General features: G+C 38.7%; 1 protein-coding gene across 1 annotated transcript in view; it reads left to right on the forward strand.

Moving 5' to 3' along the window:
• Positions 1 to 14,323, forward strand: part of PRKCE (protein kinase C epsilon) — a 726,422-nt gene that overhangs the window by 447,948 nt on the left and 264,151 nt on the right. The window contains exons 4-6 of the mRNA XM_044663289.1: positions 340 to 374; positions 1,950 to 2,035; positions 12,348 to 12,477. Of these exons, the coding sequence (XP_044519224.1) occupies positions 340 to 374; positions 1,950 to 2,035; positions 12,348 to 12,477 (251 nt within the window). The remainder of the gene's footprint in view (positions 1 to 339; positions 375 to 1,949; positions 2,036 to 12,347; positions 12,478 to 14,323) is intronic.

Below are 14,323 nucleotides of genomic sequence, written 5' to 3' on the forward strand. Positions count from 1 at the left end.
CCTTCCTTCCTCCCTTCCTTCCTTCCTTCCTTCCTTCCTTCCTTCCTTCCTTCCTTCCTTCCTTCCTTCCTTCCTTCCTTCCTTCTTCCCTCCCTTCCTTTTCACATTTAACATTAGTTAAATGACTTCATCTTTAGAACTTGGTTTTATCTTTAAAATTTCATTTCCCTATGTTAAATGTGAACATGGAAACCCTTGAACTGAATTGAATTGAAGGAATACACATTCCTTCCTTCCTGCCTTCCTACCATCCTTCTTTCTTTCCTACTTCACTCCTTCTCTTTTTTCTTTCTTAAATTGAAATTTCATTTCCTAAAGTGAGCCTGTTCTTACTTTCAGGGGTGTCATAGGAAAACAGGGATACCAATGTCAAGGTAAGCAGTATATTATGATCTAAGCAACTGCTTAAATGGTAGCCTGTGAGCAAATGTTAAAAATGAGCCATATCCATATTAGATGAATGAAAAGATTCTCTTTAATGGACTTGTTGGGTGTGTATATTATATACCGTCTCATTTGTATGCTAGACTAAACTAGTCCCTGGACACCAGTGCCCTTATCCCATCCCTCTCTTCCCTTACATATACTCTCTTCTCCTCAATTCCCTTCCCCTTACCTTCTTTCACTTCTCTCACATGCCACAGGATACAGGGGCTACTTTCTTCCAGATCTGAGATTGCAGGGGAGTTATAGTGAGCACCAGCCACACTTAGTCCTTTATTTGCTGGTGATAGAAGAAAGCTTACGATTTTCTGTCTCATTCAGAGATTTGAATTCTTTTTTTCATTATGTAAGACCAGAGTTCCCAACAGAGGACTGGCAGAAATTCCACTTCATTTTGAGCTCAGGTATTTCTATCATATCTACTCATTTGTGCTAATGTATCCTGTGGGATCACATTCAACTCTCTTGCCTACTCACACTGCTAGGATTTGCTGAGCACTCCCTTACTGATTCCTTTAACCCCTCAGCTATTTGATTAACCTGGGAATCATCCCCAGCCATTTAAAAATTAAAACCCACTTGTAATACTTAAAGGTAATTTTTTAAGCTACTGTAAGTACTAGGTTTGATTTTTCCCTGTGCAATTAGGAAATCAGGTATCCTATATATTCATATTTTGGTTTTTTTTGTTTGTTTTGTTTTGCTACTAAAGCTATGAAGCAGTCCATCCCTGGTTGTTTTACGTCTTACTCTTAAAGGAAGTTATCCAACGTAATTGGACAATAACATACCCTTTAGAGTATAATGTGGGTCCCATTGCCTCTTAGTACAGTGTAGGGGGGATTTCCTTCCTGACCACCTTTAAATAGGAGCCTGTGTATACCTCATCCTATGGGAATACTCAGGAGACTCTGGGCTTTTTCATGTGGAAATACAAATTAAATGGAATTTTTACAGTGTGGAAGGTCAAGGCCCTACTTGTTAGAAAAATACAGACACGAGAGAAGATCTCATGGCAGATCTTATAGCTAATGGCTAAAGAGCTTCCCTGTTCTGCCCACCAATTTGGCACTGTTGTGAGGAGTGCGTGTAAGAACCATAATGCCCATAACAAGAACAATGATGCCAGTGGGAGAGCTTAGAAGGGAAATGGTTTCTTGACCTTGACATATGCTTTGAATGAAACAAGGAAACCGATCAGGGCTCCAAGAACCATGGAAAACCACAGATGCTGTTTAAGCATAAATGTTTAATTCTCCTCCAAAGGCATTTAGCAAATCCTCATTTCAGGGATGACAAAGCACCTTTCAAAGATCTCTGTGATGGGTTTGAGGGGAGAGGCTGATGGGCAGCTTTTAAATCAAGACAGAAGGATCACGGTTCTATGGTTGCAAATTTAATCTTGTATTTGAAACCCTACCCTATTCCCTTCTCCCTTTTCATCCCCCTCAGCACTCCTCACCTCCCCTCCGAAGCTCAGCCTGCCCATCTTTTGTTGTTTACAGTTTGCACTTGCGTGGTTCACAAGAGATGCCATGAGCTTATAATAACGAAGTGTGCGGGCTTAAAGAAACAGGAAACACACGATGAGGTAAACATTTATAATGTAAAAGTCTTGGGGTCCTTTCCTCCATCATCCATACCCTATAACTCTTCCCCAAGGGGGGGGGAAAACTTATTTGTCTAAGCTCCTGCCTCCTTTCTCATTTGCTGAACAAAAACTTGGGAAGTTGGCAAATATCAAAGATTGTAGAGAGCCTGGACTCCAACTGAGTTCCTTGGGTCTGTGGGCACTGTGCCTTTGGTAGCTAAGTGCCGGGACGTGAGCCTGGAGGGACAATGTGCTATAAATTTTTTTTGTGGATTTCTCAGTCTTGGCAGTAAACTGGGAGAAGCTGATTGGTGGGTGGGTGAAATATGGATTGTTTCTGGTCCAGGAAGCTGAGCTAGCCTTTTAGTGGAGCTACCTTTAACTCCAGGGATGATGGATGGCAGGCCATCAGACAGAATGATGATACTGGCAAAATGTAATTATTTAACCGATCCTGTACTGGAGCTCCATTCCGCTTTCTTAGTTGAAGGCTAACTCATAATTCTAGTTAATGGCCTTAAATGGTCATGCATGGATAGAGTTGCGATGGTTTTATCCAATCTTTGCCAACCAGCAGAGGTACATTGAAAGCTTATGTCCTAAGCCAGGGGTGGCATCTATATCTGATGACAGTGAAAATGGAGAAGAATGGGCAAACACCAGCTACTGGGCAAGAGGAAATGGTAGGATTTTGTGGCTTATTGCCTAGGAGTGGGAGCGAAAGAGAAAGAAGAGTTTTTTATTTTTTTTATTTTTTTACTTTTGAGGTGGTGAGATTGGGAGAATGATGAAGTTCTTGTTAGAAATAATGAACATATTTAACGGAGAAAATATTGACTGTTGTGTGCACTTGTGGGTAGTCTGCATTTTTCTTCATGGATACATACCTAAATTTATACATTATATTTATTCTTGCATACAGGCATGCACACACACACAGAATTATTTGGTTGTTCAGTCATGCCTGACTCTTCATGAACCTGTGGACCTGACCAAATTTCCATGGGATTTTCTTGGCAAAGATACTCGAGTGATTTGTCATTTCTTCTCCAGTTTTATGCTTGCAGGGATTAAGGGACTTACCTAGAGTCACACAGCTAGCAAATGTCTAAACTCTGGTCTTTCTGATTCCAAGGCCAGTTCTATATCCACTGCATCACCTAGCTGGTATATATATCTTTCTCTCTCTCCATATATATATATGGAGACATGTAAGAGACATATATATATATATATGGAGAGAGAGAAAGAGAGACAGAGAGTCATAAGGAGAGACAGAAAGAGAGAAAAAATCAGAAACCAGAGACATAGCAGAAACAAAGACAGAGACAGAGACACAGAGGCAGAGACAGGTCAGCAGTATAACATAGTGGATAGAGAGCTAACTTCAGAGTCAGGAAGGCTTGTATTGGAATCTTTCCTCTGCATGTCCCATTACTAATGTTTTTGGCATTAGGATGCTTTGACAGAAGCATACAGTTCAAGTCAACAGGGACAATAATCCCACCTCTGGAGTATCATTCAGTTCTGTAGGCCACATTTTAGGAAGGGCGTTGGTAAACAGCACTCCATCTAGAAGAGGGTGACCAGATTGGCAAAGGCATGAAAAGCTGTGTACTTTGGAGAAAGCTATTTACTATGCATATGGAGATTAATTGAAGAGATGGAGAATGTTCAGTTTGAAGAAAAGAAGATTTGGGTGAGATAATTGTCTTCAAGTATTGAAAAAGTCATCTCAGGGAAGAAGGATATAAAATCACAAATCTGAAATTTGGATGCATACAGTAACTCACAGCTATCAGGTCCAATACATAACTGGGACAGGTATGGACTTTACATGTCCAAGAAGTGGTTATGTAGCCTCTGCTTGATCTTCTGGCAAAGGGAACCCACCTCTTCTCCAGGCAGCCTATTTCTCTCCAGGGCAGCTTTAGTTATTGAGCATATTTTGCTGACAGCAAGCCTCATTTGGTCTCTGTGCAAATTCAACCTCTGGGGACAAACAGAATAAGCCTAATCTCTCTTCTACTTGACAACCCTTTGAGTACTTGAATGTAGCTGCCAAGTTCCCCCAAGGTCTTCACTACTCCAGACAAAACAACCCCATTTACTTCAACTGATTCTCATGTGGCTCAAGGAGTTTTAGAGTCCTGGTTGCCCTTCTCTGGATGCTCTCCAGCTTATCCATGTCACTTTTAAACACTGGCGCCCAGAACTAAACACAACACTCCAGATGCAGTCAAAGATTAGACTTGTGCTTGGCTCCGAGGACAGGATTTAGAGTGATAGGTTAAAATGAGGAAGTAATGTTTGTTGAATGGAATTGAATTGAGATGAAGTTGTTCAGAGGCAATGTCAAGTAGATATTAGGGAAACTCCCTAATCAATAAAGCTATTCCAAAGTAGAATGGACTTTTTTTAGGAGGTAGTGGGTTCTCTGTGGCTAAGAGTTTTCAAGTACAAGCAAGATGAGGCTTGTTGGGGCGCTTGCAGAGGGCCCTCTATTCAGATATTAGATTGGATGAAATGACGAATAGCCTCTTCCAACTCTGACACTCTTTGGTTCTATAATTCTAAGTAGTTCACTTACCTTTCTTTTGTTGGCCTTGACCAGTGTTCATGAAAGGCTAAGCCAGTATAGCCTTCAAAAGGAGCAGCCAGTGCAAAGTCTCTTCTTTGGGAGAAGGATAATGCTTCTTTGTGGGAGACTTGGGCTAAAGAGTATCTTATGTCTCAAAGCATTTTCCCATCTATAATCCCAGTGTACCCTATACCATCTCTGTCCAGATGCTATCAGTAAAAAGTGAAAACTAGTGGTAATATCAATTCTGATTATACAAAGAATTAAAAAGGAAGAGTTCTCACTAAGATGAATACTTTCAAGATTATCTGGTTGTAGCATGCACATAATTAAGGAGGATTTTCTGGTAAGATATTTTTGCATACAATTAATAGAATTTAGTAAAGTTACACATTTTTGGTAGGAAAAGATTAAAATGGGCTAGTCATAATTTCTTAAAAGAGAAGTTATAACAATAATAATGACTAGCATTTACATAATACTTTATAAATATTGACTCATTTTATTTTCATAAAAATCTTGAGTGGCATTATTATCTCCATGTGGCAAATGAGGAAACTAAGGCAGACAGTGGTTAAATCATCAGGAAGTAGCTGAGGCTAGACTTGAAGTCAAGTCTGTGTTTTATCCTTTAAGGAAGCTATATACTGAGGCTTTGGAATTTTACAAGTTTGCTAAATAGTAGGGAGATAGCCCAAAAGATGGGAAGTGACTTTTCCAAAGGTTTTCCTTTAGGAAGCAAGTCCAGGATTTCAAGCTATAATTTAGTCTCTGGCTATTAGCCCTAGGCTGTAACCACTGCTCCTCACACTCTATTTTGTCACTTTCACAAGCAATCAATAGGAAGAGGATGTAGATATAGTAGAAATTATGTGTATTTCTAAATTTCTAAGGCACCAAAATACTTACTGGGGAGCAAGGGCTAGAAAAACTCATAATTATCCAGGATAAATTTGAAATCTGAATTGTGAAAGAGTTAAATGATTGAGTCTCATTTCTTTCTTTAAAAAAAAAAAGAATTAATTTGTTTAGAATATTTTCCCATGATTACATGATTCATGTTCTTCCCCCACCCTTTATTCCCCCCTGTAAAAATAAATGGCAAACTGTAAAACTAATTAGGCAATGGATTGATTATGGGCAATAAACTGATTTTGATATTCTCCTTGTTGTGCTTACAAAGTATCTTCAGTTTATCTCAGTGAAGCGAGGCTCATAAGTGAACTTCCTTTCAGGGCCAAGCACAAGGACGCTAAAGAGACTCTTGTTATAGAAAAATAATCTATTTATTGAAAATATGAGGATAAAAAGGATTTCTAACTCCATTCAAATAAAACTCCCCGGTTCCATAAGGAACCGCTTCTCCATAGGCTATACTGGTCCTTCTTGATCTGATTAACCCAAATTTTTACTATTCTAAATAAACTAACACTATTATCTTTATATTTCTTAACTTCGTCTCCAAGTTATAAAAATAACAAAGGCTAGCCGGCTAAGTCTCAGCAAGAATCAAGTTAGGACTCTGAGCCTTAGCAGACTCAGAGTCCAAACCAAAGACCAGGTTTTTCTGTGGTCTTCTCAGAGTTAAAACAATCTATAAAAAAAGTAATAGATAGTCAATAATGTTTCCCAAGTTGGAAAAAGAAAACATAAACATTAAGCTCCTTCAGGTCTTTCCCCTCCTTTCCTTCTACTTCAGATAGTGAGAGAGAGAGAGAAAAGAAGTCATCTCCTCCAAGCCTCCAGAGAGAGAATCTCTGTGGGTGACTTTCTCAACTGCCAGAGACCAGGCAGCTGTGTAGCTCAGTGGATTGAGAGCCAGGCCTAGAGATGGGAGGTCCTGGGTTCAAATCCGGCCTCAGACACTTCCCAGCTGTGTGACCCTGGGCAAGTCACTTGACCCCCATTGCCCACCCTTACCACTCTTCCACCTAGGAGCCAATACACAGAAATTAAGGGTTTAAAACACACACACACACACACACCTGCCAGAGACCAACTGCCACTCCCAGAGAGAGTAACTATCACAGAAAAACCGTTAGACTTGAAACTGTCACTATGTAGCTCTGTTTGAAACTCCGATTCTTTCTCAAGCCAGCTTCTCTACTTCTTATCTCTAAACTAATATAATAAGACTTATTTTCTAATATTATCCTTATCATTTCCCACCTTCGAGCATATGGAGAGAAAAAAAACTCTCCCACATGCTCGCTATTCTATGTAATTCTAAAGCTATACCTAACCTTATTATTATTATATTTCCAAAAAATAGTCTTAATCTTATGCTTATCTTATCCTATTTTTATTGCTACACCTTATCTATGCTAACCTGTACTAGGGATATAAATCAAAGAAAAAAATTTCAATGAAAACAAATAATCAATGAAAACATACTTGCACAAATGCAAGTGCAAAACATACAATTACAGAAATTCAAAATGCAAAATACAAAATGCAAACTTTTGAAAAACTTTTGAAATAATAAAATACAGTTACAAAATCCCTCCTAGAGCTGATAAGCAGTTCCACTTGGTTATACATGTGTCATTGTTCAAAATCTATTGCCATATTATTCATATTTGCAGTAGAGTGATCTTTTAATGCCCACACCCCAATCACATCCCCATTTCTGCTCCCACAGTTCTTTCTCTGGATAGCTTTCTTTCTCATAAGCCTCTCAGAATTGTCCTGAGTCATTGATTGCTGCTAGTAGAAAAGTCTATTTCACTTGATTGTACAAGTTTATCAGTGTATCAGTCTTTATGTACCACATTATTTTGCTTCTGCTCCTTTTGCTCTGCATCAATTCCTGGAGGTCTTTCCCGTTCATATGGAATTCCTCCAGTTCTATATGGCTTTTAGCACAATAATATTCCATCACCAACATATACCACAATTTGTTCAGCCATTCCCCAATCCCTGGACACTCCCTCACTTTCCGATTTTTTTGCCATCACAAAGAGTGCAACTATGAATATTTTTGTACAAGTCTTTTTCCTTATTTTCTCTTTGGAGTACAAATTCAGCAGTGGTATGGCTTGATCAAAGGGCAAGCATTCTTTTAAAGACCTTTGTGCATAGTTCCCAATTACCCTCCAGAATGTTGGACCAATTTACAAGTCCACCAGCATTGTATTAATGTCCCAATTTTGCCACATCCCCTCCAACATTTATCACTTTCCTTTGCTGACATATTGGCCAAATTACTAGGTGTGAGGTGATACCTCAGAATTGTTTTGATTCACATTTCTCTAATCAGGAAGGATTTAGAACATTTTTATGTGATTATTCATAATTTTGATTTCTTCATCTGAAAACTGCCTATTCCTGTCCCTTGGTCATTTGATGATTGGGGAATGGCTTGATTTTTTTTTGTAAATTTGACTTAATTCCTTATATATTTGGGAAATTAAACCTGTTAGAAAGTTTTGTTATAAAACGTTTTCCCAGTTTGTTGCTTTCCTTCTAATTTTTGTTGCATTGATTTTGTTTGTACAAAATCTTTTTAATTTGATATAATTAAAGTCATTCATTTTAAATTTTGTAATGTTTTCTTTCTCTTGCTTGCTTTTAAATTCCTCCCTGTCTCACAGATCTGACAGGTATAGTATTCTATGATCACCTAATTTATTTATGATTTCCCGCTTTATATTTAAGTCATTTACTCATTTTGAATTTATCTTGGTATAGAGTATGAGATGTTGATCTAAACCTGATTTTTACCATTAGTCTAATTTCTTTAGGCAGCCTGGGCTTGTCATAAAAGGAGTCAAGGACATTGCATATGAGAAATCAGCATGTGTCCATAGGCAGATAAATTCTTGCTGCCTTAGAAAGCAGAAGCCTTCAGCATTCTTAAATAAACAAGAATAGAATCATCTTGATTAAGTGAAAAGAGTACCAAACTGGGAGTTCAGGGGTCCTGGTTACTAGTCCTGTATGTCTTTGAACAAGTCCTTCCCCTTGCCCCACCCCCCTCAAATTTGGATTTCTCATCTATAAAATGAAATGCTTGGAGTAGATCTCTAAGGTCGTTTTTAGATCAATGAAGTAAGGAAGAAAGGAAAAAGCCTTTATTAGGTGCTTATTATGTACTAAGCTCTAGATAGAAGAATGCAAGAGTGAAGATAGTCCCTGTCTTCAAGGAACTTGCATTCTAATGGTGGAGACCTAAGAATCAGCCTCTTTTGCTTCTCTCCCTTTATAAAAGTGCTCTTTCAGATTTGTCCCCTCTTATCTCTCTTCTCTTGAGAGTAGCTTTATATGTGTCAAGATCACACTTATCATTGCCCATTCAAATGAAGAAATCAGACATTTTTTTCCTTTCTTTCTTTGGCTCTCTTCCCCTTTCCCTTCCCCACTCTGCAACTTATTTCTATTTCTATGTGATTTCAACATCTTCCTTCCCTTCTTGGTCTTGTTCAATTTTTCTTCATCTCTCTTTGTACATCAACCTGGGTTTCTCTTCCTCTTTTGTCTCTGTAAATAGTATACATGTATCCCTCTGCATCTCTTTTCTGGTCCAACCATCTCTCCTCCCCTTTCCAGTGGGATGAGAATACATTTCCAACCTTACTGGAATTGACTCCTACCTTGCACTTCTCACTCAATCAAGCAGGTCTTTTCAATGTTCCTCATACATAGCACCCCATCTTTCACTGCTGTGACTTGGCATTGGCTGTTTCCATACACAGAATATACCCCTTTCTCACCACCACCTTGTGAAGTCTCTTTCCTTCTTTGAGAGAGAATTCAAGAACCATTTTCTGTATGAAGCTTTCCTCGAACCTCTTCCCCCAAACTCTAGGCCCCTCTCTCCCCCCAAAATCTGCATTTATCTCTTTTGTATATCTTTATATTTTTTGACTTTATATTTGTGCCATATATTCATAAATGTAGCTATTTCCCCATTAGAGTGACAGCTTCTCACAAACAGGGATTATTTCAATCTTTGTATTTGTAGTTCAAGAACCTAGCAGTGTTTGGTGTTTAGTAGGTGCATAATAAATTCTTGTTGATTGATTAAAATGACAGCACTGGTTTTCTGTGCTTGAAGCCTGACCCTTGGGGGTTTGCATTCAAGGGGATTGAAGAGGATGCCGTCGCTGGTTCCTCTGTGTATAAAATTGTAGCTCATATTTTGTTTTTCTTCCTTTGGCTACTCACCTGATGTGTAACACTGCCCTAGGGGAGTCTTCAAGAAACTGGACAGTCATGGTGTTACTAAGCAGAAGAATATATGATTTATTTCACTGTCTACATAGTTAGGGCAGCTAGATGATGTAGTGGATAGAGAGTTGGGCTTGGGGATAGGATGATTCATCTTCTGAGTTAAAATTTGTCCTCTGACACTTAGTAACTGTGTGACCCTGTAGCTTAATCCTTTTTGCCTCAGTTTTCTTACCTGCAAAATGATCTAAACAAGGAAATGACACACTGACTCCAGGATCTTTGTCATGAAAACCCCTAATGGAGTTCTGAAGAACTGGACATGACTGAAATGACTTCAACAGTTATGTACATTAAAAATGCAAAATATTAGAAGAGATTTACCTAGTGCTTTAAGGCTTACAAAAGACTTCATATACATCATCCCATTTGCTCTTGACAACACCCCTTGAATAGATATTATCATCCCCATTTCTCATAATTTCTACATATATTATCTCCCTTTTTTTTGTCCAGGTGAGAAAACTATTGAAAGGCTCTAAATTATTTACCCACACTCAACCAGTAAATACTACATGCAAGATTTGAGCCCACACCTCTGCCAACTGTACCCTTTCCACTACATACTATGCTGCCTTTGAGTCTAGGATCAAATACATACAAATGAGAAATAGGCACTGTTCATGAGTAGAGTAAGTTAATAGAATTGAAAAACTCAGGTAAGGCCATACCTAGCCAGTGTCCCACTTAGGGCTCACATGATATTTAACATTATCTTTTCTTCTTCAACAAGAGGGATGGTTTGATTTTTGCAATTTGCTATTAAGGGATCTGACTGGTTTCTGTTATGGTAGGTTAGCAACATGGAGCTATTGTGTGCATGTGGGAGTCTATGCTTATTTTTGGAGTTTCAACATTTTATCAGACAGCCCAAGCATAGAAGTCCTCCCTCTTCTTCTTTGTCTTAGTGTCTCAGAACATGTGGGAGAGATTTCCTTGCTCAGTCCAAATTGAGAAGACAGCAGACAGTTGGGGAAGTTATTCTCTGCCTTGTCACTTTTGCAAACAGTCTTTGTTGTATTATTATTGTTGTTCAGTCATTTTCAGTCATGTTCAATTCAGTCCATCTACAGTCAGTCCATGATCCAAGTTGGGGTTTTCTTGTCAAAGACACTGGAATGGTTTGCCATTTCTTTCTTGATCTCATTTTACAGATAAGAAAACTGAGGCAAACAGGGTCATACATCTAGTGTCTGAGGTCAGATTTGAACTCAGGAAGATGTCTTCCTGATTCTAAGCCCAGTTGTCCTATAGGCTCTGCCACTTAGCTGCTGCCCCTTGTTGTCTGTTTTGGGAAGGGCAATGATAGCACCCCAATCTATGGTTGCCCCAGACCATTTTGGAGGAAGTAGAGGTAGTAAAGTTGTCAGATATTTAGATTATCCAAGGAAGCAGAACATCATAGTTAAAGTAGCAAGAAAATCCAAAATACTCTTCAAAGAAAACTATAAATAATTGGACCTTTTATTTTCTTAGAAAGCCAACATGGTGTAGTAGCCTTAGACATGGAATTAGGAGAAACTGGGTTCAAACCTGGCCTCAGAGACTTTATATTCAAACTCTAAAGAATCATATAAATATGAATTATCATCATGATGACATATAACTATAGATTTCTTTCTCATTTGTTGTTTTCTTTGCTCCTCAGAAATTCTTTGGGCTATTTTTTGACAGATCAGAGGCAGTATAGCATAATGGATAGGGTACTGGATTTGAAATCAGGAAGATATGAGTTCACATTCTATTTCATACACTAGCACTAAGCTTCTCTGTGCCTGCTTTCTCCTCTATAAAATATGGGACTAGGTGACCTCTAAGGTCCCTTCTAGCTCTAGATCTATGACTATAATGTAATGAACTGCCTTTCTGAAGGTGACACAAAGCCAAGATGTGACTCCAGTGCTCCCATCTTCCAGCCTATTGCCTTTTCCCTCATAACTTATAGCTTTCCACTTACTCTTTTTAGTAATCAATCTGTAGATAGCTATTGAACATTTATTTGTGCAAGGCACTGTCCAAGGTGCTAGGGATTTACCAAAGAAGTCTCAGATACTGGTTCTGCCTTCAAGGAGATTTTTGTCTTGTGTTTTTAGGGTTTAAGGGGGGAAAGGGAGAACAGGTGCAAAAGTTAAGTAACAACAGTGATAATCTCTAATTGTTTTGAATTAGCAGTTTATAAGTGATATAGTTTAGAGAAAGGAACAGTCAGAGAGCACTTCATGGAGGTAGTAAATCAAGATGGTCCTTGAAGAAAAATGAATAGAAGGCAAGAATCCTTGGGATCAATGAAGAACAGACCAAGCAAAAGCCTAAGGCCAGGGAAAAGATGCCATCACAACTAGTTAACTATCCATATATCAAATCAGAGCCAGGATCTCCTTTGTACAATGACTCTGTTTTTCAGATAGAAAAACAAAACAAAATAAAGTGCTTGAATGAGAAGTATCACTTGGAAGAGGAAGTCTTCTGACTAAGCCCTCTGTTCTGCCTTCCTTGTTATAGGTGGGCTCCCAGCGGTTCAGCGTCAACATGCCCCACAAATTCAGTATCCACAACTATAAAGTCCCTACTTTCTGTGACCATTGTGGATCCTTGCTTTGGGGTCTCTTGCGACAAGGTTTACAGTGCAAAGGTAAGGAGTTTTTGGCTGCTGTGCCCTAATGCCCTATTCCTCCTCACCAACATCCCTCCCCTTTTTGTCTTATCATGAGAAAAGGTGATTTATAGATTTGACAAAGGAAGCAAGGAAACTATATACTTTGTACCTGGTAACTATTATATAAATATGTATTGCCTTGTTCTTTTCATTGAATTTTTATTGCATTGAACAATTAGCAAGAGTTTATTGAGGAGGGGCAGCAAGATGGCTCAGTGAAATGAGAGCCAGGCTTGGAGAAGTTCTTGGGTTCAAATCTAACATCATTCACTTCCTAGCTAAGTGACCCTGGAAAAGTCACTTAAACCTCCATTGCCTAGCTCTTACTGCTCTTCGATCTTGAAACCAATACGTGGTACTGATCCTAAGATGGAAGGTAAAGGGTTTTTAAAAAAAAGAGTTCATTGAGCTCCCAGTGTATGAAGAGTCCTATCCTAAGCATTATAGGGTGAAATACTGAAAAGATTTAAGGCATGGTCTCTATCTTTGAGAACAGATATTTTAGTTGAAGGCACAGGACAAACCCATACATATATAACATTTCACAAAAGCACATCAATGAAATTGAATAATGTAAATTGAGCACATAAGTGTTTGGGTCCTGTGAGAAAAGTCAAAAGCTCAAAAGCTGAATATGGAAGATTCCCCAAAGAAGGTAGGTTTAAAGATGACTTTTGAAAGGGCATGCTGACAGACATAATTTAAGGAATAGGTTTGTTCCCTCCTTTGTTCCATGATGGCACCCAGAGGCATCCTTGACAACTCTTAGCAAGTGGGAATGCTCAAGTATGGAACTGACATCACTTGATGAAGGGACTTGGGTAGGTTGTCCAGGGTTTAATTAATTCAATTTGATCCAGCAAAATTTTGTTAGAATATACTTGAGTGCCCTTCAGGGCAGGGTTTTTCTATAGAAAAATCAAATATATTTTTTTAAATAGTCAATGAATAATAAACATACTGGGATCTTTTATTCTCTCCTGACAAAGAGCAGAGTAAACAACTTGCCTTGGGGTCTGCTATAGGGCTTTTGACAACCCCAAGTTCTTCCTGAAACAAAGATCTATCTTTTCAAACATCAGTATTCTTCTGCTGATACTATATGACTTTAAGTCATGAGAATGGAGAACCCCAGAGAATATGGTAGGTCGTTAAAGGGGCAGTGATGAAGCACATGACGGAAGGGAGCATATTGTGACCTATTACCAATGAAAAACTGCACAGGAGAGACAGCTTTAGGGTGCCATCAGAATGATGGATGACAAGGTAGGAGGCAGGCCAGTGAAATAGTGAGAGTAATAGGTGGCCATTGAAGAGCTCCTGTCCTCTATTGCTATCCACACAGCATTAAGAGATCTGGGGGAAGGCCTATATCACAGGGTATTGGATGGTGCCCTTTAGAAGATTATGGGAGGTCATTGACAACAGTCACAAAGACAAGAAGCAAGGAAAAGAAAGTATAGATAAGGCTATGAGCCTCACTGATAGAGAGAATACACATATTGATTAAATGAAAGTATCTGAGCATTAGTTTCTCCTGTTCCATTGGTCCCATTTTACTATTTGATTTTTCCACTAGATCCTCCATCTACTAACTCTTGGATAGGAATTGTCATTGAGGTCACAGGTGTTTACTTCTTCACCAAAAATTGACCTCTGACATTCTGTCTGAATTTTACTTCCAGAAGATTAATTTCTTCAGGAGCTTTTATGAAAGAGTGCCCTGATGGTCTGCTATAGCCTGTGCTCAGGCCAATGCCTTCAACCCTGTGGAAAGGGGAAAAGGGAAGGCAATGGCAGTAACACATTTTATATATCATGG

The sequence above is a fragment of the Gracilinanus agilis genome, chromosome 2, assembly GCF_016433145.1.
Source record: "Gracilinanus agilis isolate LMUSP501 chromosome 2, AgileGrace, whole genome shotgun sequence".
NCBI lineage: Eukaryota > Metazoa > Chordata > Mammalia > Didelphimorphia > Didelphidae > Gracilinanus > Gracilinanus agilis.